General features: G+C 35.0%; 1 protein-coding gene across 1 annotated transcript; it reads right to left on the reverse strand.

The window, feature by feature from the left end:
- Positions 1-8,687: 8,687 nt before the first annotated feature.
- LOC135151435 (uncharacterized) lies at positions 8,688-15,096 on the reverse strand. The gene is made up of 11 exons (XM_064089884.1): positions 14,917-15,096; positions 14,686-14,760; positions 12,264-12,622; positions 11,807-12,045; positions 11,434-11,691; positions 10,776-11,196; positions 10,358-10,599; positions 10,004-10,207; positions 9,829-9,921; positions 9,577-9,690; positions 8,688-9,083 (listed from the first exon to the last, which is right to left on the reverse strand). Exons 3-11 carry the CDS (start codon positions 12,619-12,621, stop codon positions 8,688-8,690), a joined length of 2,325 nt encoding a protein of 774 aa, XP_063945954.1. The 5' UTR covers position 12,622; positions 14,686-14,760; positions 14,917-15,096.
- Positions 15,097-16,589: the final 1,493 nt, after the last annotated feature.

Genomic DNA, 16,589 nt, shown 5'->3' on the forward strand with positions numbered 1-16,589 from the left:
CGGAAACAACTTAGATTGATGTTGGAAACAACTTGTAGCTTCATTCCAGACCCGTTTGAAGTTGAAAACAACTTGTAGCTTCATTCTCGGTTGTTTGAAATTGGAATCAACTTGTAGTTTCATTCTTGGCTCGTTTGAGCCCGGAAACAACTTGTAGCTTCATTATTGACTACATTGAAGTTGGAAACAACTTGTAGCTTCATTCCAGACCCGTTTGAAGTTGAAAACAACTTGTAGTTCATTTTCGGTTGTTTGAAATTGGAATCAACTTGTAGTTTCATTCTTGGCCTTGTAGCTTCATTATTGACTAGATTGAAGTTGGAAACAACTTATAACTTCATTCCAGACTCGTTTGAATTTTAAAACAACTTATAGCTTCATTTTCGGTTGTTTGAAATTGGAATCAACTTGTAGTTTCATTCTTGACTCGTTTGAGCCCGAAAACAACTTGTAGCTTCATTATTGACTAGATTGAAGTTGTAAACAACTTGGAGCTTCATTCCAGACTCGTTTGAAGTTGAAAACAACTTGTAGCTTCATTTTCAGTTGTTTGAAATTGGAATTAATTTGTAGTTTCATTCTTGGCCGTTTGAGCACGGAAACAACTTGTAGCTTCATTATTGACTAGATTGAAGTTGTGTTTCTTGTAGCTTCATTCCAGACTCGTTTGAAGTTGAAAACAACATGTAGCTTCATTTTCGGTTGTTTGAAATTGGAATCAACTTGTAGTTTCATTCTTGACTCGTTTGAGCCCGGAAACAACTTAGATTGAAGTTGTAAACAACTTGGAGCTTCATTCCAGACTCGTTTGAAGTTGAAAACAACTTGTAGCTTCATTTTCGGTTGTTTGAAATTGGAATTAATTTGTAGTTTCATTCTTGACTCGTTTGAGCCCGGAAACAACTTGTAGCTTCATTATTGACTAGATTGAAGTTGTAAACAACTTGTAGCTTCATTCCAGACACGTTTGAAGTTGAAAACAACTTGTAGCTTCATTTTCGGTTGTTTGAAATTGGAATTAATTTGTAGTTTCATTCTTGACTCGTTTGAGCCCGGAAACAACTTGTAGCTTCATTATTGACTAGATTGAAGTTGTGTTTCTTGTAGCTTCATTCCAGACTCGTTTGAAGTTGAAAACAACATGTAGCTTCATTTTGGGTTGTTTGAAATTGGAATCAACTTGTAGTTTCATTCTTGGCTCGTTTGAGCCCGGAAACAACTTAGATTGAAGTTGGAAACAACTTGTAGCTTCATTCCAGACCCGTTTGAAGTTGAAAACAACTTGTAGCTTCATTCTTGGTTGTTTGAAATTGGAATCAACTTGTAGTTTCATTCTTGGCTCGTTGGAGCCCGGAAACAACTTGTAGCTTCATTATTGACTACATTGAAGTTGGAAACAACTTGTAGCTTCATTCCAGACCCGTTTGAAGTTGAAAACAACTTGTAGTTCATTTTCGGTTGTTTGAAATTGGAATCAACTTGTAGTTTCATTCTTGGCCTTGTTGTGACAGCCCTCAAATCCGGGGGTCTGGATTTGGTGCCACTAAAACAAAAACAATTGAAAACCTGTATTTGCGGAAGAAGGTAAAACGGATATTTGAAAATCTGGAAAATTTTAAAAGAGATTTAAATCAAATCACTTTGACCCCCTAAAAACAGGATCGCTAATAGGTTACAGCATTGAAATTAGAAACCAAAATGCTAAATCTTATTACAAACTTAAACTACATTATCATCTAAACTTCGATAAGAAGAATAACTGATAACCAAATAAATAAATCTATTTACAACTGGACTGAAATAAATCAATTCTAACCAGAACTACTCTTGTAAACATCTCCCTGGCAATCTCGTCTAGCATCAATCTTACGCGCAGCTTATACAGGTGACATCTCAATCCCTAGCTGAAAGGGTTAGAAATAATAGCAAGAGTGAGCGAAAATGCTCAGCAAGATAATAAGAAAGGCAAGAGCCACAAGATATAATTTCTTTTGAATGAAATCAGAGTATTTGAAATAAAGCAAACTTTTGAAGTAAATCATAACAGTTGTAACTCAAAGATTAGCACAGCAACAACAAGGAAGAATGAGCAACTAGAAGGCTCAACAATATATATATATATAAAATGCTTAAATGTAAAGCATTAATAAGTGCTATCCTTCTGGAAGTAAAGAGATAAGAAACAGTAGTATCCAATGGAAAACAAAAGCAATATTAGCTTAAGTAATCAAATCATAAATTTTGATTGAAACTTCCACTGACGGGTGTACTATCACAGCTGATCAGCACGTGTAATAGTACGGGATCACACTTCGTAGAAGCATGTCCTAATTCACAGGTACCAAATATAAGGCAACACATTGGCCTTTGGCAGCAAAGTATTATCATATTTCAATAATACCCAAATAGCCCTTCACTGGACCGCCGTCCCGGCCTCTTACGCAAAAAAAATGTTTTATTTTTCTTAGGGAGTTGAATCACTCAACTCTCTCGATCAACAAACTCGCCATTTCACATGGTCCGGAGTAATCATATCAACTGATGGCAACATAACTAGAATAGTTAGCTATTTGCTAATTATGAATTTCAACTCGGTACTATTTGGAGTATATCTGGATAGCATAGTTTTCCACTATCTATCTTAGAAGTAATTCGAGAATTCTAGTAGAATGATTACTAGAATGTAGTGAATTCAATCATTGGAATGTATTGAATTCAATCATTATTTGAGTATCTGTATGGTATATGGAATATCGAACAACAGTTAAATTCCAAGCATATGATATTCTATGAATTGAAGTCCAGAATATAATAATTGCATTGGCAATAATTAAAGGTTGTGGAATAAAATCACTTGCTCTTAATAAATAACAGAAGAATAGAAATACTTGCCTTTGACAGAAACAGGTGACACACAGTCACCTACTCGAGATTCCTAGATTGGCCTCAATCGCTAATTCTGAAATGACTATAATCTATTGGACTATCTTACGGCACAATATCGCCTTATCAAAATATTTCTGACTTGCCTTGCCACGCTATTTGCTTGCTTCTGACAATCGTTGATGCACGCGTCTCGAGAGACTATATATCAAAGCAGTATAATATTTCAGTTGAAAGCAATCCAGAAAGTCGTCAATTCGCAGAATCAAAATTATATTACTACCCTTCGTAATATAATCATATAATATATACAAATAATATATACACATAGTATCAGACAGTTGAACAAGTAATCACCTTGGCACGTAACACATAATTTACATGCTTTGATATTTATATCAATATAAATATAAACTAGTAAATCATGTATATAATCTTATATATGATCATATACAAACAACTAATCACATTAAAACACAACCATGTATATTATCCAAATCTGAATTACAAGTCCACTTGTAATCCAATCACATAATCAGCTCGGAATCTCATCAAACTAATTAATAAAATACTATAATTTTGGACACCGTGTATTTTAAAATTGAGCAAACCTCAAATCAATAACACAGCAATCTCTGCACAAAATAGTCTACTTTATTCTGCTATTTCAATTAAATATACAATAAATCCTCATAGTAGAAAACTAATTCTTGAAATAAAAATAATTCCTCGAACTAGAGAATTAATCCTCAACATATCAATTTAATCCTCAAAGTGAAGTGGACTATCCCGGGGTCGCACTCTTCAAAAATCAACAACAAGATCTCCATTTCAATGCTCTATTTTCTAGTATTTTTCAAAATTCCATAACTAATCATCTTCACATGAAACCTTTTCCATTTTAACCTCTGACATGATATCTTGCTATCCTCAAAATTTCAGCTTAAACCAATTAGTATAGCTAGTTCAAATACTCGCTCAAAGATGGTACTCAAATTTATCTCAGCGAGTCAAAGCAGAATTTTTTTTATCATTGTCACAGCCACGCTCCAAAATTCACTGTAAATCGTAGGATTGTCATTTTGACATGAAACCACCTCTGGGATCTTCTATACTCAGTACACTATCATCTCTTAAAATTTCAAATCGAATTAAGGTGTTTAGCTAGGTGAAACATTGCTCCAAAGTTCAGTGTTTAGTAATTCCGTAGGTTATTGACAACCTATACTAAAACTGACATAACTCCTAGCTCGTTACTCCGATTGATGCAAAATCAGCGGCCAAATAAACTAGGAATCATAAACTACAACTTCCATTCAATGGTCGATCACCCAATCAAAATAAAACTTCTCCGAAACAGTACTCCAAAAACAGAACAGCAAACTGAATTTAAAAGTTTATACCTTCTATCCAACATATTGCAACCTCACACGACTATCCCCCACCTTTACTACAACTACCAGACCTGTAATTTGGCTTCCCCGACCCCTTTTGTCCTTAACTCCAGCTCATATACACAAACAACACCTACACCTGAATTCAAGACTTGATCCATCTCCCTTCCCTCATAAACTTCCGACCTCAAATCATCATAACCTTCATCCATCACCCAATCTTCGCTTCAGCCCTCTCTATAACCCCACGATCAGCGCTGCAACACAACAATATAATCACCGAACACGACACCAGCCACCAGCCCTCCTTTCTCCTTTAATCACCACACAATTCCCAGCCTTTCCCTGTTCATTTAACAACTACAAACACCAGCAGATTTCAACCCAATCAGAATCATAACCCTCACCAATCTCTCACTGTCACTGACTCTCTTCTTTGGACTAACTATCCCTGTTTCACTTTCAACTCAAACACATACTATCGCCTGTAATTTCACAAACCATCACTATAATCCATCGAGCCCAGCCCACCCACCATAATCGAATTCACCCAGCTTTCAACTCCGCTCTGCAGCCTCTGTAATCTCATCTCAACTACAACCAATCCCGGGGACTAACAAACCATCCACCACCACGTCTTTCTCCCCTCGTGCACCCTCTTCAGCCATCGACTCTCACCTCCGCCCGATGACTACAATTTCTGCCAAACCCACATCTCCGAATCTGGCAGCGTCGCCGCGACCCTGAAGCCACCTATCGCCGACTATAAAAACCTCGACACCACCTCCGATTCAATACAATCCAAACACCACCAGCCCCCATCTGTGGTTCACGCAACAACACAAACACACGCACAGACGTGTGTATATACACGTATACGAACACACAGACTTAATCTTTACCACCGGGAAGCAATCGATTGGGAATAAAAGAAGAAAGTGAAGAACCCTGATTAAGCCGCCTCTGCTCTTTTTCTTTCGACCGCCCCAAAACTAATTACAGTCTCTTAGATTACTCTGTTTTCTTTTCTTTTATTCCCCACGCAACTGCAGCGTGTACTACTAGTCTACTACACATGTACACCTCACTTATTTATAAACATAACAGATATATTATTTTTAAGAAAGTTTATTTTATATGTATAAAAACTCTTAACTAGCACATCTCGAATTAATACTATTTTTAATAATATATAAGAATTCAGGGATCCAAAATCTATTCACAGATTTAAAAATAAAATTTTACAAAAATTCTAAATACCCTGAATACACAATATTTGCAAAAAGAATATTTTCAAAGTCTTTCTCTACTTTCACGAATAGTACTCAAAATAAATTTTAAATTGCAAATTATTAAAATAATCATTTGCAAAAATTCAAATACTTTTGAATCCGACAAAATATAAAAATATCAAAACTAGAATATTTTGGTAGTTTTAATCCGACAAAACTTTTGGGCTCAAATCAAAATAATTATTGATTTTGAAATCAAAAGAAAATAAAATAATTCAAAACTATAAATCCACAGCTCACATCAAAAGTAAATAATTAAAATTGCACATAAACATTTAATCACATATTTAAATCTCACCAAATTTTCAAATAATACAATCATTCACATAATTGCAATAACTCATATAATTGTTTTTGAAAATCCAACAATCAGAATAAAATATAAAATTTTATTCCAGCTCTTTTCGAAAATTAATAACAATTAATAAATAATTGCAGAAAATTCTAAGTCGTCACAGACTTCCCCCCTTATAAGGATTCCGTCCTCGGAATCCGCGAAGAAAGAATGAGAGCATACTTTTTCTTGCAAGTCGCATCGTGATCTGTTTTTGTATACAAAATATTGAAGTGTACTGGCCGTATTAGCTCGTTCAAACTTGACTGGCATACCCTCAGAATTGATTGGCAAATAAGAATCATGAAATCTTATAATATCATATTTTAGACATCAAAGCAAATGTTAGCTATATCAGTTCGCAAAGCAAAACTGATTTTAAATAAGGAAATACTGAGAGATCAATATGATCAAGAGAACTTAATGTTGCGTATCTTAACAAAGATATTACTAAAGGTATTTAGCCTTCTTGTAATGCACAACACACAAGTGATGACGTCCCATCAAACTTCTATCACACAGACAGATAGTCCTTGTGTCCCCTATAAGTAGGGTTGTTCATCTCAGTTAGAGTAAAAAAAAATATGAGAGAAGTTCAGAAATCAACTAACAATGATTGTCTTTTGATGAATGAGACATTCTAGGTTCAGAAATGAATACATAGCAAAGGTACTAATTCCGATGAAAAGAATAATTGATAATGATATTGTAAGCAAAAGTATCATTCTATAACTCATGAGAGAGAAGATATAATTTCTAATAAAAATCTCTATGAAAAGATGTCAAAATCGATAGATTTCAAAAGTGCTAGGTTCGATGAAAAGAATAGTCAAAAAAAGATACAATAACCATAAGCATCATTTGATAACTTACGCAAAAGAGAAACTGATACTTCATCAAATACCTCTATGAAAGAGATATCAAAACAATTCACTAAGGCGAAAAATAATCAATATAATCAACGAATGAGGAAGGTATTACCAAGATTTTCACAGATGCCTTCTTGACTGATTCCTCTGGCTCGTTTCGATTCTAGCAGTTCTTCTCGATGTTCTAATATTCTGGCCGATTCGTACACGACTCCAAAGATTCCACCACCGCTATCTACTTTAGTAAAAAGTCCTATCCAGCTTGACACGATAAGAAGCCATCTTCAACTTTATACAATCAACATTGTAGAGCGTTGACGTTCTAGCCTACTCATAGCACTATATCTAGTATTTTAACACGAAATCTATATAAGCTCTCAAACCGAGAACTATATACCTTTCTTACTCTGACCCAACAATTCTCATACTTATTTTATATGTCTCTATAGAAACAATAGATGACCCTCGAACAAACACTCAAAAGTGGTAGAGATGACAAGGAACATTCTAGACTAGATAGGTTTCTCCACAAGTCTAGCTGGCAATGGTTAGTCAGAAAGTCAACATCAAGCTCTGAGAGATTGGCAACTAAAGGTGTACTAATGTTTCTCTTGAGATCCAAACTCACTAGCTCTAGATATGGAAACTAGGATATACCCAAAATGATTACTCAGAATCATTACTCCAAACTCAGTCTCAGTTCCATCAACAAAGACTATAACCAATAGTCTTGACTTACCTCTATATGAGGTTCCACTAAACAAAATCCTATCACACTCTACATTCTGATTTCAATAACTTATAACCTATAGCTCTGATACCAACTGTGACAGCCCTCAAATCCGGGGGTCTGGATTTGGTGCCACTAAAACAAAAACAATTGAAAACCTGTATTTGCGGAAGAAGGTAAAACAGATATTTGAAAATCTGGAAAATTTTAAAAGAGATTTAAATCAAATCACTTTGACCCCCTAAAAACAGGATCGCTAATAGGTTACAGCATTGAAATTAGAAACCAAAATCCTAAATCTTATTACAAACTTAAACTACATTATCATCTAAACTTCGATAAGAAGAATAACTGATAACCAAATAAATAAATCTATTTACAACTGGACTGAAATAAATCAATTCTAACCAGAACTACTCTTGTAAACATCTCCCTGGCAATCTCGTCTAGCATCAATCTTACGCGCAGCTTATACAGGTGACATCTCAATCCCTAGCTGAAAGGGTTAGAAATAATAGCAAGAGTGAGCGAAAATGCTCAGCAAGATAATAAGAAAGGCAAGAGCCACAAGATATAATTTCTTTTGAATGAAATCAGAGTATTTGAAATAAAGCAAACTTTTGAAGTAAATCATAACAGTTGTAACTCAAAGATTAGCACAGCAACAACAAGGAAGAATGAGCAACTAGAAGGCTCAACAATATATATATATAATGCTTAAATGTAAAGCATTAATAAGTGCTATCCTTCTGGAAGTAAAGAGATAAGAAACAGTAGTATCCAATGGAAAACAAAAGCAATATTAGCTTAAGTAATCAAATCATAAATTTTGATTGAAACTTCCACTGACGGGTGTACTATCACAGCTGATCAGCACGTGTAATAGTACGGGATCACACTTCGTAGAAGCATGTCCTAATTCACAGGTACCAAATATAAGGCAACACATTGGTCTTTGGCAGCAAAGTATTATCATATTTCAATAATACCCAAATAGCCCTTCACTGGACCGCCGTCCCGGCCTCTTACGCAAAAAAAATGTTTTATTTTTCTTAGGGAGTTGAATCACTCAACTCTCTCGATCAACAAACTCGCCATTTCACATGGTCCGGAGTAATCATATCAACTGATGGCAACATAACTAAAATAGTTAGTTATTTGCTAATTATGAATTTCAACTCGAAGCTAGCAGCTAGCACCGCCAGTTATAGGCGTACCATTTTCATCATCACTCGAAGCTGTTGGACAAAAATCCTCCATATTAATTTTGATGCCTGGGTTTGCCTCCGCAATTTTTTTAAGCGCCAAGGTCAAGTTTTGTTGGACCTTCTTGTTTACTTGAGCATCCACTTCTTCTTGGACTTGCTTGCTCACTGATTCCTTGACATCTTCGGCCAGACTTTCCTTGATCTTACATGCCAGGTCTTCCACGTAACTATTCCCTGAACTTGTACTGCGAGGGACTTTGGCTGCATTTGGACACCTCCCGTAAAGCCAAGTCTTCCCATGCTTCTTGCCACCAGAAAGTAGTAGCTCATCAGTGCCATCTCCTGATATTTTGATTTGTTTTTCGATATCGTCCTACAAAACAGAAATGCACATGGAAAATATACTTTAAATGAATACACATGAAACTGCGATATATTAAACAAGTTGATGGGTCGTTTGGCTTAAATTAAAAAAAAGTGACTTAAAGTAAAAAAGATAAATATTTATAGCAATAAACTGTACAAATAATGTAGAAGATAATGAGCAATATTAGGCCTATTTATTTTTAACATAATGTTCAGACTCTTAATGCAATCTGATTTTCGTACATTTTCAATTTTTAACATAATGTTCATTTTAACATAATGTTCAGACTCTTAATGCATGTATATTATGATTTTCGCTTTCATATAGCAAAACTACCAGTACTTACTAGTTAAGATGGATCATGGGGGTCGTTTGGCTAATATTGAAACAGTGACTTTTTAAACTAAAAAAGATACACATGGACAATATACTTAAAATGAAAAGATAATTAAATTGACAAATGCACAAATGTACAAGACTCTGAAAATAAAATACTCACAACTTTCTCTGTGATTTTTTTGGTATCAGTCTTGTACTTGCGGCCAGGATTTCGCTTACGAGTTTTGACAAAAACTTCTGCATCCGATGGTGCAGTACCATCAGCCTCCTTCGTCTAGTAAGATTTAGGCAAACATGAGTACACAATTTTGTATGTTTAACTGACTTATAATTTTAAAATATATATCTATGCTTGGCAGGGCATAGCATATAAATTGAATGTATCCTGCGGCTAATCTTTAATATGACATACCATTTCATTTCGAATTTGTGCGAAACTCCTTGGACCTGCAGTGTGCGTCTCCGCATATTTGCTACGACTTCTTGCATTTTTTCTTGCTTTATACTACAAAAACAGGACATAAATAAATTAATGCAAGTTGAATTTGTAACCAAAATAAACTTGTAGTTAAATTTCATAATGCCACCTGAATACTCTCGTCATTCCAATATGCGAGGAGCATTTTGAAACTCTCCAGTGGAATATCATCGGGCCTATGTTCAAGCCTTTCTTCATCAGTTGGATATGCTTTGTAATGTGCCTCCTTAATTCTACTTTTTCGGCATCTCCAAGATGCATGAATGGTATCCAGTACCCAAGTTTCACATTCATCAGGTATAATATACCTTTGCTGAAAATAAATTAAAATTGCGAAACACATCAACAGCAACTTTCCATATATCTCAAGGTACAAAACATGAATAGAAAAAAAAGAAACCTACGAATAGAAAAAAGAGAGACAAAATGCAAAAGAGAAACAAACTGCAAGAGGGTATAATACCTTAACATAATTCCACATTGTGTTCTTTAAACTCTTTGGAACATCACGCCAACTGACATAAGTGAAGGACACACATCTCTTCGCAAGTGTCCCCAAGAAGTTGCTTAGTTCAGCACTGATTTTGCTGTCGTCCGACACAGCTTGGAAGCGTTCGTTCATTTGAAGAACAACTCTTTTATCAGAGGTTCTGGCGTGAACTTTGTCCATCCTAGTCTTTCCTCTTGGCCTTTTCGGAACTTCAACTACAATTACCAAGTACATGAGATGTGAAAAAAAACTGATACATACATACATACATATATATATATATATATATATATATATATATGCATGCCAACAATAATTCAAGCTACTGAGTAGTGCATATTTGGTAACAAAACAAAAGATGCAAGTTTATATATATAAAAGAATACTTAACCTGCTTCCTCGTCTTCCTCGTCTTGTTCGATTTCAGGGCTTATATTTTCCTCTGCATTTACAGAACCAGCTCCTGAAGCATTTGCAGTTGTTGAATCCTTTGGGGCCGAAGAAGTCTTTGCAGCTGCAGAAGCCTTTTTAGCAGCTTCGGAAGTCTTTGCAGCAGCTTCAGAAGCCTTTGCAGCAGCTTCTTCTTCCTTTTGCCGCTTTCGCATAGCCCAAAATGCTTCCATTGAACCTCGTGCTTCACTAGGGTCTGGCACAATCTCAAGTAGAGAAGGTTCAACATGTTCGATTACAGGGTCTGGCATATGTTCCGTTACAGGTTCAACATGTTGAAGCTTCTTGGATGCGACATTAGCTCGCGAACGAGTTGTAGGTCCACGTCCAATAAGCACCTTGCTCTTCTCTGCTTTTGGTTTCTGAGAAATGCAGTAGATTACATATCAAGGTAGTTTTAAAAATTAATAGAAAAAATAAGACATCTATTTATTTAGAGCAACAAAACAAGACATATTTATAGCAATAAAATATTTATCTAGACATCTAAATATTTAGAGCAATAAAATATTGAGATCTTTACTCCTACATTGTATTATTATTTAAGCCAGATATAATTTCTTAGTATTGGAACTTGAAAGAGTTCAATAAATTAATACCTTCGCTTTAGTGGCCGATCCAACATCTTCTTCACTTATAGCTGTGTTATCTTCACCCGGATCATATTCATCATCACTGCCAGCTTGTTCCTTTTCCTTTCCTTTTCCTTTTCCTTTTACTTTTTCCATAGAATTTCTAACTTCAACTGAGAGTGTAGGTAAATTGAGAGCGAAAAATATTTCATTATTCCTCTTCACTCTCACAGCCTTTTGCATTTCATACTCTGTTAAAGGCGGTGGAGGGGGAAGATCGCAATCCTGCAAGACAAATTCAGTAAACTACTTATTGGCAATCTAAAATAAAATTATAAAGGCCTAAAACTCAAACAATTTAAGGCAGCAGCAACAGTCCATTTTTTCATTTTTATCTAACCTTCAGTTTATTTTCTCCCATTTTTTCTTCTTCACGAGAATGATCCGGTAAGTCCAGTTTCCGCTTAGCAGCAACAGCCTTTTCACTTTCAAGTCTATCTGGGGTTGCTTGCACCTTATTCAGCCGCGGAGACTTCCGAGTGACAGCTTGCAATGAACTCCTAGTCTGAATTGCCTTCTTCTTTTGCTGCTGTTGCAACTGATAAGTGGTAACAAACACACGTCTGTTTTGTTTTTTATCTGCAAACATAAGTTTTGGTTTTAGGCATCTATTACAAATATATTACATATATTACAATCTATTGATCCTGTGTCCACCATCATTCTTATATATATATATTTATATCACAGTCTCTTAGATCAAATTGCTCTAATAATTATTATGATCACAGTCTCTATAATCTATTTGTCTAACATTATATCATATCTAATACAAACGACAGACAACATAGCCATACCTGCAAATACTCCCTGTCTTGGCCTTATAATTACGTGCGGCTGCATTTGCTTGATAGGCTCAATAGTAGGATCAACAACGTTGTCAATGTAAAAGTCAATAAAATTATTGAGCCCTTGACCCACTGCAGAGAGGTCAGCATCATTTGACAACAACTTCCAACCCCATGGCTTGCCCTCGTAAACGTAGACACCTCCAATCTCTGAATATTTCAGGTCGTCCTTGATATACTCCATCAACACAGTATACGAAAACCTATCACACTCGACATCCCCTATGACGGTTTCTTCCCCACCAGCATATGCTGTACTCAAAAACTCTCCCTGGTGATGGAATCTGAGGTTTACGTATTCTTCCATCCTGCAAGAAATGGACAGAGTTCCATTAGAAGCACGAAAAGCAATAATAATGCAATAATAAAGCATAAATAATGCAATAATAAATTTAGAAATGCTAGCAATAATAAAGCAATAATAAAGCATAAAATCGGAAAATAACAATTAAATTGCACCTACAAATTAAGTAATAGCAAAAGCAACTACTTAGATTATCAAATTGCATTCAAAATACAAAACTAAATCACTAGCATTCAAAATACAGAACTCAATCACTAGCATATTCAAAATACAGAACTCATTACATGAGACAAGTGGCAATTACTAAACAATTAAAATTATATTCTTAATTAAATACACCAATACTAGAGTGGGACTTGTCTTGGTGGCACATCATCTCTACACCAACTAGCATCATTGAATTCATGTTCTATTTCAGCAAGACTGATTTCTTTATGTAAATTTGTATCATCTTTATCATCATCTGCAATTTCAGATTCGACATCGCACCAATCCCGTGGCATTTTCCTGATAACGTTGTACAACATTTTTTCAGTAGGATCTTCTACGTAGAACACTTGCTGAACTTGTGATGCCACGACATATGGATCAAATTTATGCCATAATTTGTTGAAATTAACTCGAGTCAGCCCATACAAGTCCTTTTCTTCTTGGTACCAGCAGCACTTGAATAATACCACTGAATAAACTCCCCAATAATCGACTTCAAGAATCTCTTCAATTGCCCCATAGTAATTGACATTGCTGACCACTGGGTTCTGATCTTTTGGACAAGGACCATTGCAGATGAGATGATCATAGATAAGATCGTGACTCTGCCACTTGATGTTCTTGCACTTTTTGCAAGGGCAGGTCATCTCATCACCAACAGCAAATTTGGGGAAGGCATTTAGCAGAAATGCCTTTACACCCGTAATGTACTGTTCACTATATTTGGGGAGATCGGTCCAAGTTTCCTCAGCATCCATCACTACATGTTATTAACTTATAATATTAGCAGTTTATCCAATTATTGACTTTATTAATTAAAAGAATAATTAGTTAGTAATACATGTTCCTAATTTCTACTTAGATATAGTCTGAAATTAAGTTTAAATAGATTAACAATATATTATATTATGATGATTAAATGTACTTACGCACATCTCACCATTCCTAGATTCCTACAATATATAATGTCAATCCAGAGGTATACGGGTTATAGAGTACAAAACTACCCAATGCATTGAACCATTAATAAATCGACGGCAGTGCACAATCGTTTCTAAGCTAGCTAACTTAATTCTCTTATACTGCTAACACAGTAAGCATTTATCAAGTAAGCATATATTCATATCATTTAGGTTACACTCCACAAGATACATAACATAAGAAAATCAGGGAATCTAAGCACATAATTATAGTCTAACTAACACAGTTAAGTACATGGCAAACATCAATTCTATATACACAGAAGAACATCCATGGATATAAAGCACAGAGCAAGACAAGCTTAAGAAAAAAAGAACATCCAAAGTCTAAATATTATTATATCAGGAATACTATCTTAATTTATTATATGCTATTCTTAATTTAACAGTAACTATACTTAATTACTTAATTCCATACAAATCTTAAATCGTTATAAGCAAACACACATTTACAGTAATTATATGATATCACAAGTTGAACAGTTAAATCATTCAAATCTAAAAAAATACACAACATTACACAAGCATTTACATATAAAATTTAAAAAAAATACAAAACTTAAGTCAAATAGCTCAAATTAACATAGACTCTAAGAAGGGGGAGAGACAGAGGGGGAGAGGGGGAGAGAGAGGCAGAGAGAGTGTGAGAGGGAGGGGGGAGGGAGAGAGTGAGACAGAGAGAGAGAGGGGAGAGAGACAGAGAGACAGACAGAGAGAGTGTGGGTGGGAGAGGGAGAGAGAGAGAGAGAGAGAGAGAGAGAGAGAGAGAGAGAGAGAGAGAGAGAATCACAACACAAAATACACATACATTTACATATAAAATCAAAAACAAAGCATGTATTCAAGGTGAAAATCAAAGGATTATAGCGGATTTTACCTTAAATCCAAGCAAATCGAAGCTGCAAATCGAAGCTAGCCCTAGTTCCAGTAAAACCCCAATTTAATCGAAGCCCTAAGGAAAATAAAGACACAAAATAAGAACATAACAGTGAAAAGCAACGTAAAAACAAAATGAAGAAAAGAAAGCCCTAATTCCGTCGATTGAAGAAGCTCTGAATCGAAGCCCTGAATCGAAGCCATGATTGAAAACCTGAAACCCCGAATTTACCTAATTACAGGTGAGTGTGAGCGGCGGAGACGGTGTATCTGAGCGGAGAGGTGGATTTGAGCAGCGGAGAGGGGTGAGTTTGAGCGGAGGTGAGTGAGTTTTGTTTGTGTGAGCGGAGTGAGTGTGTATTGTGTTTGAAAGCCCCGATTAATTGTTTTGTTTGTTTTTGTCTCTCGAAATGAAACGGGGGGGGGGGGGAAAGTTTGCCGCTCGCTTTTTCAGCAGCGGGAACACCCAAATTTATTTATTTTTTATATTTTATATTAATATTTCAGTTTACTTTGAATTTATTAATTATTTAAAAATATAAATTTATTATGTATTTGATATTTTTAAAAATGTAATTCAGTTGCATTGTAATTGCTTAGAAATAATTAATTAGTTTCAAATTTTATTATTTTAAGTATAATCTGATTATTTGATATAATAATTATATTTTAATATTTCATGTTTAAAATATTATATTTAATAAATTAATCATATTATATGCACATTTTATTATCATATTACAAAAATTATTTTACCAATACTCTATGCAACATATAGTGTTGGCTATTGCAACATCAAATGGACATGAATGGCTATCGTTGCGATAGGTATGGATTAGTGCCTCTAATGCAACATAATTTTGCAACACTCGTGTTTGCACCATTGCGATAGGCCATATATGGCGTAGTGCCACTTGTAATCCAATCACATAATCAGCTCGGAATCTCATCAAACTAATTAATAAAATACTATAATTTTGGACACCGTGTATTTTAAAATTGAGCAAACCTCAAATCAATAACACAGCAATCTCTGCACAAAATAGTCTACTTTATTCTGCTATTTCAATTAAATATACAATAAATCCTCATAGTAGAAAACTAATTCTTGAAATAAAAATAATTCCTCGAACTAGAGAATTAATCCTCAACATATCAATTTAATCCTCAAAGTGAAGTGGACTATCCCGGGGTCGCACTCTTCAAAAATCAACAACAAGATCTCCATTTCAATGCTCTATTTTCTAGTATTTTTCAAAATTCCATAACTAATCATCTTCACATGAAACCTTTTCCATTTTAACCTCTGACATAATATCTTGCTATCCTCAAAATTTCAGCTTAAACCAATTAGTATAGCTAGTTCAAATACTCGCTCAAAGATGGTACTCAAATTTATCTCAGCGAGTCAAAGCAGAATTTTTTTTATCATTGTCACAGCCACGCTCCAAAATTCACTGTAAATCGTAGGATTGTCATTTTGACATGAAACCACCTCTGGGATCTTCTATACTCAGTACACTATCATCTCTGAAAATTTCAAATCGAATTAAGGTGTTTAGCTAGGTGAAACATTGCTCCAAAGTCCAGTGTTTAGTAATTCCGTAGGTTATTGACAACCTATACTAAAACTGACATAAGTCCTAGCTCGTTACTCCGATTGATGCAAAATCAGCGGCCAAATAAACAAGGAATCATAAACTACAACTTCCATTCAATGGTCGATCACCCAATCAAAATAAAACTTCTCCGAAACAGTACTCCAAAAACAGAACAGCAAACTGAATTTAAAAGTTTATACCTTCTATCGTTGATATTGCAACCTCACACGACTATCCCCCACCTTTACTACAACTACCAGACCTGTAATTTGGCTTCCCCGACCCCTTTTGTCCTTAACTCCAG

This window comes from Daucus carota, chromosome 3 (genome assembly GCF_001625215.2).
Source record: "Daucus carota subsp. sativus chromosome 3, DH1 v3.0, whole genome shotgun sequence".
Lineage (NCBI taxonomy): Eukaryota > Viridiplantae > Streptophyta > Magnoliopsida > Apiales > Apiaceae > Daucus > Daucus carota.